General features: G+C 44.8%; 1 protein-coding gene across 1 annotated transcript in view; it reads left to right on the forward strand.

Moving 5' to 3' along the window:
* Positions 1 to 16,969, forward strand: part of TRIM14 (tripartite motif containing 14) — a 25,942-nt gene continuing 8,973 nt past the window's right edge. The window contains exons 1-4 of the mRNA XM_050945463.1: positions 1 to 381; positions 9,122 to 9,217; positions 12,166 to 12,399; positions 14,540 to 14,702. Of these exons, the coding sequence (XP_050801420.1) occupies positions 1 to 381; positions 9,122 to 9,217; positions 12,166 to 12,399; positions 14,540 to 14,702 (874 nt within the window). The remainder of the gene's footprint in view (positions 382 to 9,121; positions 9,218 to 12,165; positions 12,400 to 14,539; positions 14,703 to 16,969) is intronic.

Genomic DNA, 16,969 nt, shown 5'->3' on the forward strand with positions numbered 1-16,969 from the left:
ATGGCGCAGCCCGAGCCCGAGCGCGGCGCCGCAGCCCGCGGGGAGCCGGGCCCCCGGTGCGAGCTGTGCCCGGCCGGCGCGGCCGAGTGGAGCTGCCTCACCTGCCTGGCCTCCTACTGCGGGGCCCACGTGCGGCCGCACCTCGGGGCGCCCGGCGGGGCGCCCGCCTTCCGCGGGCACCGCCTGGGCCCGGCCGGGGAGGCGGCGGCCGAGCTGCGGGCGCTGCGGGAGCGGGGCCGCTGGTGCCCCGAGCACCGGGAGCGGCCCCTGGAGCTGTTCTGCGCCGATTGCGCGCTCTGCGTGTGCGCCCTGTGCCCGGTGCTGGGCGCCCACCGCGGCCACCGCGTCAGCCTGGTGGGGCAGGCCGCGCAGGCCACCAAGGTAACGGGCGGGGGCGTGTGGACCGGGCTCCTGCCTGGAGCGATCCTGTATGGAGCCGGCGTAGTGCCTGACCCTGGTTCCCCTGCACGGTCCCTGCCTGGTACCCAGCTGTGTAGACGGGCCCATCCCTCTTCATTGCCCGCTCCGAGTGAGTGACTGTGGGTGAAGCGCTGGAATGGGTTCCCCGGGGAGGTGGTGGAATCTCCTTCCTTAGAGGTTTTTAAAGTCAGGCTTGACAGAGCCCTGGCTGGGATGATTTAGCTGGGAATTGGTCCTGCTTTGAGCCGGGGGCTGGACTCGGTACCTCCTGAGGTCCCCTCCAACCCTGATAGTCTATGACAGGGAGCCAGGTTGTTTTGGGTGTTGTGAGGCTGTAGGACTCCCTGGTGGGAGAGCAAACTGAGGGTCATCACCCCCAGGAGCCCCCAACCCTGGAAACCTGCCCTGTAATGACCATTGACCGGAGAAGATTCCATTTGGTGATCTGCCTGCAGGCTGCAGTTGGGAAGCAGGATCAATCCCTTTCTTAAGGAGGTTGTTTAATAGCTCTGATTCTGTGACATTAAAGAGCATGTGAAGTGTGTCTCCTTCATGCCTCAGATACCCTTTAAGCAGAAAAAGCCCTCCGTCGCCCAGTAACTGAAACAGTTTTCCTTCCAGGTTCCAGAAAAGTTACTCTTGGGTTGGAAAGTTTCAGATTCAAAGCAGCATGTTTCGGAAAGATATGAGCAAGTGAAAATGGGGGAGGAAAGAATAGTTATATTCAAAGAGTTTCAAAATATAAACCCAGCACTCACTAGTTAAAATCCTATGATTCTGTTTTGCCGCTGCTTTGTGCCTTGTGTAGTCATTTACACCTAAGCAAAGTGAGTGCAAAGTGGGGTCAAATGCTGCTAGCTATTCTGAGATGCTAGAGTTTGATGTATACTTTGCACCGGTGTAAATGACTCTTGCAAGGAACTTGGCAGTGGAGAATCAAACCTTTGGACTAGAATCAATCCGGCTGCTTACCTTGATTCTGAAATGGGAGCTTGAGCTCTTTTGAACATCTGGCTCCTGATTGTGAGTGCTGAGCTCTTTAGAGCTTCTAGTCCTAAATATCTAGCCTCTGCTGACATCTGCTGGTTTCTTGTTGATGGAGATTTCTTTTTTGACTGTGGAGTCAGTAGAAGAGAAAGAGGCACTCTCCAGGACATGGCATCAGTTCTTAGGCTTTCTCTACACTGCCAAGTTGTCAACAAAACTTTTGTCTTTCACAGGTGCTTAAATAGACCCCTCCTGCCCCCCGAAAAGACAAAAGTTTTGCCACGTCAAGTGGCAGTGTGCTCCTGCTGACAAACTGCCCCCTGCGGGGGTGGAAGTATTTTGTCTGCAAAAGTTACAACAAAGAGCGTTTGCACACGCTGACTGTAGACAAGCCCTAAGTGTAGTTGGCGAGCTGGGATATTGGCATACCAGCCTGGGCTCTGGCATTGTAACCCCTGATTTCCATCCAAGCTGCCTTTTCTGACAGTGTAGTCGAATATGCAGACTGAAGACATTGCTGGTCAAAATTTTTTGTTGCTCTGTGTGGTGGGCTCCTCCCATTTGTAGTGGAGACAGTGTTTTAGCAATGCTCCTGAAGCAGTGTGGTTATCTTGTTCATCCTCTGTAAAAAGTGAAGACCTCGCAAGCAAATGTATGCTGGGACTCAAATCGAAGCGTTGCAGAAGTATTCTCCAGGCAGTTCTAAGTACTCACTTATGATCAGTGCTGCAGTGTGTATGTGTGTGCATGCGCTTGCATTTGAAGCAGGGGGGGTGACATACGTGGCAGGAAATTCTGCAGGTCCTCCTCTCGGAAATTCCACTGGATCATAGAATCATAGAATGGGAAGGGACCTCAAGGGGTCATCTAGTCCAGTCCTCTGCACTCAAGGCAGGACTAAGTATTATTTAGACTATCCCTGACAGGTGTTTGTCTAACCTGCTCTTAAAAATTACCAGTGATGGAGATCCCACAACCTCCCTAAGCAATTTATTCCAGTGCTTAACCACTCTGATAGGAAATTTGTCCCAAGGTCCAGCCTAAACTTCTTTTGCTGCAATATAAGCCCATTGCTTCATGTCCTGTCCTCAGAGGTTAAGAAAAACAATTTTTCTCCCTCCTTGTAACAGCCTTTTACGTACTTGAGAACTGTTACCATGTCCCCCCTCAGTCTTCCCTTTTCCAGACTAAACAATCCCAGTTTTTTCAATCTTCCCTCTTAGGTCATGTTTTCTAGACCTTTAATCACTTTTGTCGCTCTTCTCTGGATTCTCTCCAATTTGTCCACATCCTTCCTGAAATGTGGCACCCAGAACTGGGCACAGTACTCCAGTTGAGGCCTAATCAGTGCGGAGTAGAGGGAAAGAATTACTTCTCGTGTCTTGCTTACAACACTCCTGCTAATACATCCCAGAATGGTGTTGGCTTTTTTTACAACAGTGCTACATTGTTGACTCATATTTAGCTTGTGGTCCACTATGACGTCCAGATCCCTTTCTGCAGTACTCCTTCCTAGGCAGTCATTTCCCCTTTTGTATCTGTGCAACTGATTGTTCCTTCCTAAATGGAATACTTTGCATTTGTCCTTATTGAATTTCATCCTGTTTACTTCAGACCATTTCTCCAGTTTGTCCTGATCATTTTGAATTATAATCCTATCCTACAAAGCACTTGCAACCCCTCCCAGCTTGGTATCACCCACAAACTTTATAAGTGTACTCTCTATGCCAGGGGTAGGCAACCTATGGCATGAGTGCCGAAATCGGCACGCGAGCTCATTTTCAGTGGCACTCTCAGTGCCCGGGTCCTGGCCACCGGTCCGGGGGGGCTCTGCATTTTAATTTAATTTCAAATGAAGCTTCTTAAACATTTTAAAAGCCTTATTTACTTTACATACAATAATAGTTTAGTTATATATTTTAGACTTATAGAAAGAGACCTTCTAAAAACGTTAAAATGTATTACCGGCACACAGAACCTTAAATTAGAGTGAATAAATGAAGACTCGGCACAGCACTGCTGGAAGGTTGCCGACCCCTGCTCTATGCCATTATCTAAATCTTTGATGAACATATTGAACAGAACCGGACCCAAAACTGATCCCGGCGGGATCCCACTTGTTATGCCATTCTAGCATGACAGTGAACCACTGATAACGACTCTCTGAGAACGGTTTTCCAACCAGTTATGCACCCACCTTATAGTAGCTCCATTTAGGTTGTGTTTCTCTAGTTTGTTTATGAAAATGTCATGTGAAACAGTATCAAAAGCTTTACTAAAGTCAAATATACCACGTCTACCACTTCCCCCCATTCACAAGGCTTGTTACCTTGTCAAAGAAAGCTATCAGGTTGGTTTGATATGATTTGTTTTTTCACAAATCCATGCTGACTGTCACTTATCACCTTATTCTCTTCTAGATGTTTGCAAATTGATTGCTTAATTGTGTGCTTGATTATCTTTCTGGGTAGAGAAGTTAAGATGACTAGTCTGAATTACTGGTCAGGCACACTCAGTTTAATCATAGATTTCTACATAAAAGTGCATTGTGAAATATGCTGCTCAAACAGTTTCACTTCTGTTTTCACTGCCTGTTCCTCCCGCCTCACATGTATCTCCAGACTTTTCCTCCTTGTCCAGATCTAGTCCGCCCCCAGCAATCTTCTATTCATTCAACTTTTTGAAACTTTGCACTTTTAGAGAGAGTTAAGGGATTGACTCTGTGTACACAGATTTGCAGAGGGACAGTAAGGTTGGGGTCTGTTATATCTCACCTCTACTATTTATTTATTTATTTAAAAACATTTTTGCTGTTAACAAGCACGTTATCTCTGGTGACACAAATCCACAGTCTGAGATCTGCAAAACTCAGCATCTAATGGTATCTTCTAGACTGAGCACTGAGTCCCTTTGGGTAGATAGAAAGATTAACCTAAATCTATACAGAAGCCCGTGGAACCCCATAAGATTGGGTCCCTAATCCATGAACTATTGGAACTCGTTTACAAAACTTTTCTTAAACATTACATAGTATAGAATTCAAATTTATAATCTCAGTTCCATGATGAGATATCTTTGAGCTATAATGTATCTTAATTAAAACTCTTTAGATAGGTTTTTTTCCTCAAAAAGCATTATATCAAAAAAAATCAGATTTTTTACATTAAAAAAAAAACACATTTGATTTTAATCCACACTGCTCTGAAGGCAGATTACTCCTTCTGTGCCCCAATCAGAGGTCTAATGAGACTTCTTTTCCTCTGCTCTCAGAGGCCAAGAGTACCTAAAGTTTAGGCTCCTAAATCTATACCTAGCTATCTAAGTAAGTAGCTTGACTTTCAGTAGTGTCAAGCCAGGCCACATAGATGCCTAAATATGGACCCCCAGGAGTTTAACTTCAGGCAACCAGCTTTGAAAATCTTAGTCAGAGGAGACAGTGGTGTCCATGGTGGCCAAACAAAGCAAGTCCTACACTCAACTTGATAGCATTTCTCTGTGCATATAACACAATAATTTTTGAACACTGCATCTGATCTCTTCCAAAACTTCAGGGAAAATTTTAGGCCTCGGTGGGCAGAAGCCTATTGATTTTGATAAAAATGGGAAAATGAGAACAAGGAAATAAGAAACCCACAGAGCCTCTGGAATGCGTATCTCTCATCTTTAACCAGGTCTCTAATTGTCTATAGATCAAAGAACTAAAGGATTAAGACCTTTCAGCATAACAATACCGCATGCCCCTGTCTCAGCTCTGCCCTTCCTCCAATGCAGTTTCAAATGTCAACACCCTGAATGACTGATTTCCAGACAGAAAGGAAAGAAATAATGTAACTATTGACAAATTTTACACATGTATAATTTGAGGGGGATGGGAGAAGAGCACCTAGGAACCTAGTTTTGTGGGGATGGAGGGATGCAAGGAAATCAGCAGGTGTCGAACATGCAGATCTGATGGGGCCTCTTTTCTTTCGTCCAAGCACTGAGCACCACCATTAAAAAGCACCCATTTCAGAGGGAGCTCTGTGTGGGGAGCATTTATATCACAAATATTTGAAACTGGGGTCTTCAGTCTAGCAGAGAAAATTATAACAGTCTTATGGCTGGAAGCTGAAGCTAGACAAATTCAGACTGGAAATCAGGTGTGATTTTTTTAACAGTGAGAATAATTAACCATTGGAACAATTTCCCAAGGGTCGTGGTAGATTCACCATGACTGGCCATTTTAAAATCAAGACTGGATGTGTTTCTAAAAGAGCTGCTCGAGGAATTATTTGGGGGCAGTTCTCTGGCCTGTGTTACACAGGAGGTCAGACTAGATGATGCCAGTGGTCCCTTCTGGCCTTGGAGTCTATCAATGGATCACTGTGTGTGCAATGAGCTCAGCCTGCAGAAGCAACGAAGTGCAGGACATCCTGTACCAGATTCAGCCAAGTGGTTGTTTTCTTTCACTCCAATAAAACCGTAATTGGATGTGGTTTGTTTTAAACAGAGCATCGGTTATAGACATGCATTCTAGAGAGGAACACAATTTTTACTTGATATTTGCAATTCATACAAGATCATGCACAACAGCCAATCTCGACTCAAGCTTCGTTGTGTACCATGGCAGAGAAGAGAAGTATGCACAAACATTATCAATTTCCTGGGTAGTCAACAGGCACAACACTGCAATAGGTTAATCTGGAGGAGATAAGCATGGGGCAGCTTGTCACAGTCTGACCCAGTTAAACTCACTAGAACTCAGCAGTGTCTCTCCAGCCATCAGCTAATACATACTTTTGAGAGCTTTAAAAATCTGCATTATCACCCTTCTGTGCAAACTGAGGCAGTGTTGAGACTTCAAATCTCTCACAACTGACCTGCACAGTCTGTTCTGGTCCCTTCTGTACTGGAGCTGGTTGGCAATTTTTTCAATTAATCACTTTTTTTTTTACCCCCATCAAAAAATACTAATTTGTTGGAACCAAAACTTGTCATAAAGCAGGTTTGGGTTTGATGAATCTCCTGACTTGAAAAACAAAATGTTTTGAAACATTTTGACATTTTCTGAATGAAAAATTGCATTTTTCTGATTTGAAACAACTTTTTGTTTAAATAATTAAGCTAAGTAGATTAAAAAAGAAAATGTCAAAATCAGAACAAAAGGTTTTGAAATTTTCTAAATGAAACATTCTGATTTACCTGAACTGGAATTTTTTGTTTGCTTGCAAATATTTTTGAGATTTTGACTTTTCATTCTTATTTGAGATGAAAAAAATTTCAAACTCTGAAAAATATTCAAGGGATTGAAAAACTGTTCCTTACTCTGATTCTCTAAAAAGAAAGGAAATTCTCATTCAAAGCGTGTCAAAAAATTCATATTTGTGTTACTGTCACCCACCATGAGTCTTCACTTTATATGTATATTAGGTTAATTCTGTTCCTCTTTTCACTCTCTAGCTCATTTCTTTCTGTATGTGTTTTCACATCGCAAGTTAAAACGCTGCTGTATCTCCAAAACTGCAACATGTCCGTTTCAGAGTCCATTGAAGTTCCGAGTGCTCAAGGGCACACTTTTGGGAGTTTTCAATGGCAGGAGGTTTACTGCTATTAACTGTGATTGTTAAAGGTTTCTGAATCCCTTATCGTGCTGTATTATTAGAGTGAAACTAACAGTGTGAAAGGGTTACTTGGAACATGGTGTGGCTTTTATGTTTAAAATCACAATTTAAGCTGTTAATATGTAAAAAACTAATTAAGGGCTTCATCATACAAACAGTTACTCACGACTACGGTAGGAATCCGTGTGGAATGGGGTCTATAGGAATGCTGGAAACAAGCTGATGGGGTGATTTTCCAAGCCACAAAAGGGCAGATAGGCACCCAGGCCCAGATTATAAAAGATATTTAGGTGTTGCTGTGCTCAGCATCGCAACACCTAATTGATTTAGGAATCTAAATCCCGTCATTGATGGAATTTAGACTTCTAAGTGCTTAACTCCCTTTTGAAAATGAGATCTAGGTTCCTAAATCAGATAACTGTTCAACGCTGAGCTCAGCAACACCTAAATAGCTTTAACAGTGTGGGTGCTGATGGCCATCGACTTCCAATGGGAGCCGGCTGCCTTAGGAAATCTCCACCTTAATCTCTGAGGTCCGGATCTCAGACCCTTACTCATGGGGAGCAGTATTTAACTGCAGATAGCCTCACTGAAATCAGCAGGGCTACTCACAGAGTAAAGTACTAACCAGTGTAAGGATATCAAAATCTGACCTGAATTAGTAGTTCAGCCAGCAAACAAAGACACGCTTTAAAATATTGAACCATGTTAGGAAAAAAATCAGTGTGTACCCTTTTTAAAGTCACCCCACCATTGCTATGTCTTGCAGTCATAGAATCATAGGGTTAGAAGGGACCGCAAGAGCCATCTAGTTAACCTCCTGCCAAGATGCAGGATTTGATGTGTCTAAATCACTCGAGACAGATGGCTCCACCCTCTTTTAAAAAACCTTCCATGAAGGAGCTTCCCCGACTTCCCTAGACACTTTGTTCCATTGTCCTGCTGTTCTTACCATTAGGAAGTTTTTCCAGAGATTTAATCTAAATCTGCTGTGCTGTACTTCGAACCCATTGCCTCTTCCTCTATGGCACGAGAGAACAGTTTTCCTCCATCTTTTTTACGGCAGCCTTTCAAGCATTTGAAGACTGCTGTTATGGCCCCCCTTAATCGACTCTCTTCCAAACTAAACATATCCAGTTCCTTCAGCCTTTGCTCATATAGCTTGCATTCCATCCCTTTGATCATCTTTGTTGCTCACCTCTGGATCCTTTCCAGTTTGTCTGCATCCTTTCTAAATAGTGGTGACCATCATAGCTGCTTGTCATAAACAACCCTATTGAGGAACAGGGCTGATATGTAACGGAAAATCTGCCAGAATAAATTTGCTTAATCTTTACATAAAATTTGGTAATAGTGCAGCCTCTATGGTACATACTAAAGCAGAAAACATCTATTGCAACTGAAAAGTGTCACACACATTCACTGGATTTTGAATCGAGGCAAGGTAATAGATCCTGGGTGATTTTCCAAATGAAAATGCTCAGCTGGGATCCTTTAACTGCTAAACACGTATGCAGGTGGTATTATTTCTGTCTGAGCAACAATAGAGATTTCAGGGTGAAAAATCCAGCTCTCCCAGTGAGTTTCCCTATGGGCTGGTCTACACTGGATGGGGGGTTGATGTAAGATACACAATTTCAGCTACGGGAATAGTGTAGCTGAAGTCGACGTATCTTATTTTGATTTACCTCCCATCCTCATGGCGTGGGATTGACGGCTGCGGCTCCCCCATCAACTCTGCTTCCGCCGCTCACCTGGTGGAGATCCGGAGTCGACGGGAGTGCGTTCGGGGATCGATATATCGTACGAGACGCGATATATCGATCCCCGATAGATCAATTGCTACCCGCCAATCCGGCAGGTAGTCTGGACGTACCCTATGTCTTGCAGAAGTGATATCAGCTTGTACGTGTCTGAACTGTGCAAGAGCTAGCACAGATGGGCTGCTTAAATGTTCAAATACGTGATCTAGTTAACAAGTATCGATATTTACCTCGTATAAACACGTGATCTGGGCAGTTTCTGACTATTCTTCTGCTGTAGAAAGAAAAAAGTATAATTACGTTTGTAACCATTGTTTATGACCAAGTATGTATTTCGTTTTACATGAACAGGAATTCATGACAACGTACTTGAAGGAGCTAGAATTGAAAAAGAAACAGGAAGTTGGCAATATAAGACACATAGAACAAGCTGTTAATGACCTTAAGGTAAAGGGGAAACTTGCTTATTAATCAGGGAGTAGCAGCTTTCAGATGCCACCCATGCTGCAGCTTAGACAGCTACTCAATCACAAGCATGGTTTTCTAGAGCGAAAGTAAACTTGCTGTGAAGTTTCTGTTGTAAATGTTATGATTAACTTTTCTATTCCCAGTTATTTTGTTAACTGGCAAAGGGCTTGTCTGTGTGGGAAGATTATATGGGTATAAGGTAAAGTGTGACTATAAACTGCTGTAGTTATGTCAGTATAACCACCTGTGTGGACATCCATAGAAGAGGGCCTATTAGCAGTGTAGTTTGTCACTTTGGGAGCGTGTGATGGGTGTTCCTGGGGTGCAACCTGAACTGGGGTACTGCTGAGCCCTTTGTCTCATCAGCCTGGGTTCCCGCCCACGCTATGACAAGCTGCAGACCTTTCCAGGTCTTGCACTCACACAAACATTCATGGGCAGGGACAGGCCCGAGTCACATAAATGCTTTTGCCAGTCATTTGTGAACCAACTATAGAGAGGCTTCAGCCAGTTCCCCCCAGCCTAGGACCCTAGAACTGTACTTCTTGCCCTGGTCAAAAGCCTGACCAGGGTAAGTTTATTAACTCGTCTGCCCCTCCTTCAATATGGAAGGAACATGGCACAAGCTTTTTGTTAACTGAGCTAAGATTTTTCATACTGTTCAGTCAGACCACACTGTTTTTAGGTAAAATGTAAAACAAATGTATTAACTATGGAAAGAGAGGTTTTAAGTGATTATAAGTAATAAGTGTACAGATCAAAGTAGATTACCTATGAAATAAAATGGCAATCTGAGTTCTATAAATTAGCCAGGATTTGAATCAAGTGTTGTCCTCTCACTCTGATAGTACAAACAGTTTGCAGATCTTTCATACATAGGCTGGAATCCACCTTTCCTGCCAGGGACCCCCTCCCCAGTCAAAGTCTTTGTCCTCTAGTCGTGTTTCCAGGTGTTGAATTGTGGGGGGAGAGAGGCCAAGTGAGGATGTCCCTTCTCCTGTTTTATAGCTTCTGCCATGTGGAGGGAACGTCATTGTCCCAAACAAAGTCCCCAGCCCAGTTTGTGGAAAAGTGCAGACGCAAGATGGAGTCCAGGATCACATGATCTAGTGACATGCCCTTGCATGCTTTGATGAATCATAGCAGCCATTATCCATATAGTGACTGAAGTGTTCACAGGAAGACCAATTGGGTGGGTTTCTTCATGGGCCATCCCCTCGGATAGTCCACTCACAATGTGCTGGCTAGACTGGATGTAAACTACCAGGGGGGTGTCACCCCCAGAGCAAACACATTTGAAATAGTGGTACATAGTCAATATTTATAACTGCAGATACGATGACAGCACATACAATCCAACAGGATATTAATGTTCAACAGATCAAGACTTATAGAATGATACCTCCCAAGGCAGACTTTGTACAAATCATATATCATAATCCTATCACCCTGGTAAATATGGGGGTGCCAGGGTGTTGCTTTGAGGCACAGAGTTTCACAGAGGAGTTTAAGCTAAACTGAAAAAAGCCAGTCTTGCAGAATAAGAGTGTCCACATGGGGAATTATACCTGTTTAACTGTACTGGTTTAACCGGTAAAAGTTTCCCATGCAGACAAGCCCAGTGTCAAATAGCAATCACTGTCAAACTGATACAGAGGGCTTATCTACACTACAGAGTCGTGGCCAGTATAGCAATGCTGCCAAAGCCCCCTAGTGTAGATGCAGCATAGCCAACAGAAGGAGTTTTGATGGTATAGCTACGCCACCTCCCAGAACAACGTTAGCTCAGCTGAGAAAAGTACTCTTCCGTCGGGATAGGTGCGTACCCCAGAGTGTTTGCTGGCGTAGCTACGTAGGCTTGGAGTGTGTGTAATTTTTTTTTCACACTTCTAGTGAACATAGCTGTGCTGGCAAACTGGGCGTAGTGCAGACTAAGCCATAGACCCATATTGTCTGTTGTTAGGGAGAATTAGCCAACCACTGCCCACCTCAGAGTGACATCACAGCTTCTGCTCTGCAGCAGAACAGTGCATTTCCTGTAGGCACCTGCACCTGGCGCTTACAGATGCGGGGGCTCGCCTGAAACAGAAATCCTGCCCCTAGTTTCAATTCTGCAATCAGCCACTTGTTAGTGGTAGCGGAACATACATATCTGGGAGCGCTGTACTGAAATAATTACACATAGCAAATGACAAACCTCCTCAGCTGGTGTAAATTGATATAGCTTTGTTGAAGTTAATGGAACTACACTGATTTACATTGTGAGGATCTGAGTCCAATAAAAACAGGAAACTATTACTAATTCTGTGTGGAGAACTGTCAGTGTACTCATCCCTGTAGAGATGGTCCCAGGAGCTTATGCTTTGAAAGCCTTTTGCTGGGTACATTATGAAGATGCTATCAGTGCGATCCGGAGACCTTTCCATGTTGGTTTGGACATTGACACTGGCTGTCCCTCACATTAAGATGCCCTCGTTCCAACAATTCTACTTACCTAACTTGTTTGATAATGGGACATAAAATATTCCCTTTCAAGCATACGCAGAAATCCAGATTCCACGTCTGCCAGACTTCTGGAGTCTGCCTGGTGTCACTCCAGACACTGCCAGCTAAGGGCTAGATTCTGATGCCCTTTCTCACAGTGAGTAGTACTGTGTGAGTAGTCCCACTGAAGTTAAGATGCTGTTAGTGAGAGTAAGGGTATCAGAGAGGAAGGGTATCAGAATCTGTCCCTGAGCCTTTTCACCCAGGACAGTAGCAGAAATACCCCAAACAAGTGTGGTTGTCTGGACTGTGGCTATTCCATTTTTGTAAAGGAAAGCTACAAATCAGTAAAACTTTGTGGGACTGTAACTTTTAAAGTCTGACAGAGACACATCAGAGCACTTATACTCCGAATGTGTCTGCCATTCTGTTTTTATCTGTAGGCACACGCCTCGGCGAGTAAAGCATCTCTGGCAGGGAAGTTCACCGAACTCCGGTTACTACTTGATGAAGAGGAGAGGTTGACAAAAAAATTCATAGATGAAAAGACTCACCGGGCCCTCATGATGTATGAGCAGCAGACGGAGACATGTCAAGAACAAATTCAAATCATAGAGAGCTTCTCAGACCGGGTCAGGCAGATCCAGCAGCGAAGTGATCCCATTCAGTTATTACAGGTAGCATTGTACTCTCTTTCTGCCTCTGATATTTAATGGTGAACCACTTTGGAGGCTTATTGTATTGGCTTCTATAGCTATATATGTACAAAGTGCCTTTTCCTCTCTTTCCCCCTTATTACTGCCTCTCTCTTGGTGAATAGTCTAGCTCCTGCCCTTCCAGTTAGTAAACCACACAGTCACGATTCCACCTTTACACTGGGTTTAGAATGCAGGGGGTCTCACAACAAATTTTTTGGTGGCCTCAGAGTTCAGTCACCAACTCCTGCTGTGTTTTCCTAAAATACTTAATTAACTTTAGGAGAAACAAATAAATTTACACACATACGTGTCCGAATCATTGTAATTTATTTACATAGGGTTTTTTGTTTTTGTTGCAAACTCAATAATAAAAATAATGTACAGTTGTCTCTGTTCTTTACTGGACATAAACTGAATAGAAACACAGATAAGGTGCTTTGCATGTTCTTGTCTTTTGTGGTGGTAGTTATTGTTTCTTTTGCACTTTTTAATTTTAGACTTCTAGCTAGCTGGGAGGCAGTGAAAAGCGATATTAATGAACCTATAAATATCACCTGTCACGGCAGACTTACTCAGCCCTGGCAAGCTGGGGGACAAATTAAGCCCTGGATGGGGAGGTGGGTAGGGAGGCAGTGGGGGGCTAATAGCACTGGGTGGGTGGGTGAGAGCTAATGGGAGGCAGTGGGGGGGCCAGTGGCAATGGGGAGGGTGGTGAGCCCAGGACCAATGCACAAAGCCTGGGGCTGGAGGACACAGCAGGGGCCAGCAGTAATGGGCGGGGGGGTGGGGGGGGTTGAGCCTGGGGTCAGAGCCCAGAGCCCAAGGCCGGAGGAGGCAGAGGTGGCCTGGGGTGATGGGCAGAATGGAGGGTTGGGGAATTGAGCCTATGGCTGGAGCCCGAAGCCCTATGACTGGAGGGCTGTCACCTGCTACCGAAGGGCTGAAGCTGGGAGCCAGAGCCCCACTGCTTTCATCCCCCATTCAGCCCCCGCAATCACCACCCAGGAGGCTGTGGCCAGAAGAAAAGCCCTTGGGGTGACATTTAAGAAACTCTGGTTTAGATCACATGGATCTTTACCATTAAGTGAAAGAGAGGGGCAAAATTATACCCACTTTTCCTATATCCCTGTATGTCTTACAAGGTCAGCACCTCCAGCCCCCTCCCAGTGCAGAGCACGCCCAGCTGAACATCTGAGGAAAGGGATACCTGGGAAGAAACCTGTGAGAGCTGAGTGTTGTCAGTTGTTCTCTTCACTTACACCACAGAAGTTCCTAGAGTGTCTCAGATGACAAGCATCATTTTCTGGAAGGCGGGGCCTACGCTATCGCCTTCTGGTAGATGCTACCCATATCTCTCAGTGATCCTCTTCATACAACGGCTAAAGACCTGAAAAATTATGGCACAAATGCAGGAGGACGCTTGATCTGTGATGTCAGTTGCTTGGGAAGGCCTGTGTTTGCTCCTCCCAAAGCCTCACAACCTATATTTTATGACAGGGATGCCTGGACTGTACCACTCTGCAGTAAGATCTGTGCACCAGATTTTCGGACGTGCTCAGTACCCAACAACTTCCATTGAGAATAGCAGAGAGTCCACCTCCACCCCACCCCAAATGAGACCAGTAGGAGCTGCTGGGGGTGGAGCGCTATTGAAACTCTGGCCACTTCACTTTAGGCACCTGAATAGGAGCTGAGCTCTTGGCAGTCTGGCCTATGCACGCTGCAGGGATAGGAAATTCAGAACCTGCCCTTGTATGTTCTGCACTGAACCCTAACAAGGCTATAGGCAGGCCAGATTCCCTTCGTAATTCAACATTTCCCCCAAGATTGCAGCTCTGCACCACTAGAGGAACCCCTTACGCTGGGATGCAGGCTGGCTGCACCAACACGTGGGCTTTTGCTACTGCATTAAGCAGCCCAAACGTGGGGAGAATTGAAGGGCATGGTTATTATGGACAGTAGGTTTTGCTGATTGTTTTTGATATATCCCTGCTTGCTGGAGAAAGAGACTGCAGATTTGTGACTCTACCTCAGCTTTTGAGCCCGGGTGGGGGTTTGGAGAGGGAAGAAGTGGCCAAAAGGTATTACCTAACTCTGGGATTTGATTTTGTGTCCTTAGGACTACACGGCATCAGAAAAAGAAATACAGCAGCAGAGGGCTCCAGCGGAACAGTGGCATCCGGTGCCTATGTCATTTGAGCATGTTATGAACCATTACAGGGGCTTAGCAAGAGCTATGCAGTCCATTCTGCAGAAACCTTTAGAAGCTCGTCTGAAAGAAGGTACCATTGACCGTGCCTTGTTTTTAACCCTTTCGATTTTGCAGCCTCATGCTATCTGCTTACGATTCTTTGTTCACTACTGGCACTCACTAGTGCTCGCAGGCAGACAGGCACCATATAGCAGTAGTGTAGCCAAGGGTAAATGGAGGTAAACTTTTACCCGCTTCTCATTTGGCAAGTAAGGAGTTTAGCTTAGGTTAGCGTTACCCACTTTGCCTTTTACCACTGCCATGTAGTCAGTACAATTGAACGTGCAGTACTGTTGCTCATTTTACATGACACATGCAACATGTGTCTGCCTATTGCTGGCAGTTCTGCAAAACCTCTTTGGTCTTGACTTTTCTGTTGCTCTTTTTGACCAAATGTAAACCAAGGTGGGTTAGTTAGATGCAGATTCCATTTCCCAAAAGCCACCAGGATAAATGGTTCTAGCTTTGGCCTCTGTCTAGCTACAAACTAGTGAAAATAGGGACTTAAGACACAAGATGCTGAGAACTCTCCAGTCCCAGTGCCTTCAGGGAGAGGAAAGGGTGCTGAGTGACAGCCCTTCAGGACGAGAGAGCCAGCTCACAGAACTGAGAAAGGCCTGGGAAAACCACTGGTCCTTCAGTAGCAATGGAACTTACACTGTCACCTTGGGGACATCAGGGAGTTTTCCTTGATAGTCAGCCTAATATTCCGGTTACATTTTGTCCCATTGCCCTTGTAGGGTCCTAACTGTTTCCTGTCTGTCTTTGGGGCTGGCATCCTTCACCTATTTGTAGTCTTGTGTCCTCCCTGTAATTGCCTCATAGGGTCTATCTACCCTGCAGTCAGAGGTGTGGCTGCAGCATGTGCAGACATACCCAAGCTAGCTCTAGCCAGCTCAAATAACAATTGCCCTGAAGATGTGGCAGCATGGACTAGCTACCTGACTACCCAGGGTCCTGGGTGTTTACTCATGCTGCTGTCACACTTCTGATTGTAGTGCAGACATCTCCTCTTCCAAGCTAGCCATATGTAGCTTTTCTAATCTTTCCTCCTGAATCAGTCCCTTCGGTGGCTCACAGAATATCAGGGTTGGAAGGGACCCCAGGAGGTCATCTAGTCCAGCTCTCTGCTCAGAGCAGGACCAACTCCAATGCAGGACCAATCCCCAACATGTTTCTCCTGAGTTGTGAATAGTAATGTAGAACCTAGTAAGATGTTCCATTAGTTCAGATTATTCCCAGAATTCCTTTGCATCTCACTGTAACCTATTGGCTCTTTAGTGCTACAGCCATCACGTGTGCCAGCCATAACATATACACTAAATTTCATCTGCATGTTGTCTCCTGTATTATTTAGGAATGCCTTAAATGCATATACAGTGTGTTAGAGTACCTTGAGAAATGTCTCTCCTATAGCCTTACTAGTCTAGAGCAGTTCCTCATGCTCATCTCTCCTTTGTTTTTATCACGACTCTCTCTGTGACGGCAGTTTAGCGCTTTCTGGCCTTCTAAGTACTTTAGCTATTTTAGTGATAAATACATGCCCCTTCCTCCCTTGGTTTTTTTCTACATGTCGGTATTGACATGCCTGCGGAGAGACTCATCCTACGCAGCTCCAATGGCCATAGCTTAGTAACATTTCTCATGCCTGTTTTCCATGTTCCAAATGGATGGCTATGCCAATACACTGAGCGTCGTCTTCTTCTTTTGTTTTCGATCAACTCTGTCTTCTGCCATACTCTGTTTGTTAGAAGTGCCCTGTTACTGAGTTACCTGAAAGAGCTACCAGTCTCCCCCTTTTGTTGTTGTTATTATTCATGGCGTTATTTATTATGTGTATTGTAAAGCCGGTGAACCACACAGATCAAAAAGACAGTCTCTGCCCCAAAGAGCTTCACATCTAAGTAATAACCTACCTAGTTTAAAGTCTCCTCAGAAGGGCTGCCTAATTTGAACCTAGGAGTCCCAGGCTCCCATAGCTGCACTATCTCACTCCTAATCACACTGTGGCTAGCTCAGTGTGTAAGACAAGGTTATACTCTGTAATACTGTTAAATAGCAGTGCTATAATAACAGATATTCTCCCCAGAGTATTGAATGCGTTCTGAACTGTAACACTTTTTGAGCTAGCTTCTTTTGTTACATGTGGCTGATATGCATTTTTAAGGATAGGGTACCCCTGGTGGAATATAGGACCATGAAGAAAAACAACCTCCTCAACCCAGCCATATGGAAACCCCAACTGTTCATAGATTCATTGGTTATGAGGCCAGAAGGGACCAGTAGATATCTAGTCCG

This window comes from Gopherus flavomarginatus, chromosome 3, assembly GCF_025201925.1.
Source record: "Gopherus flavomarginatus isolate rGopFla2 chromosome 3, rGopFla2.mat.asm, whole genome shotgun sequence".
NCBI lineage: Eukaryota > Metazoa > Chordata > Testudines > Testudinidae > Gopherus > Gopherus flavomarginatus.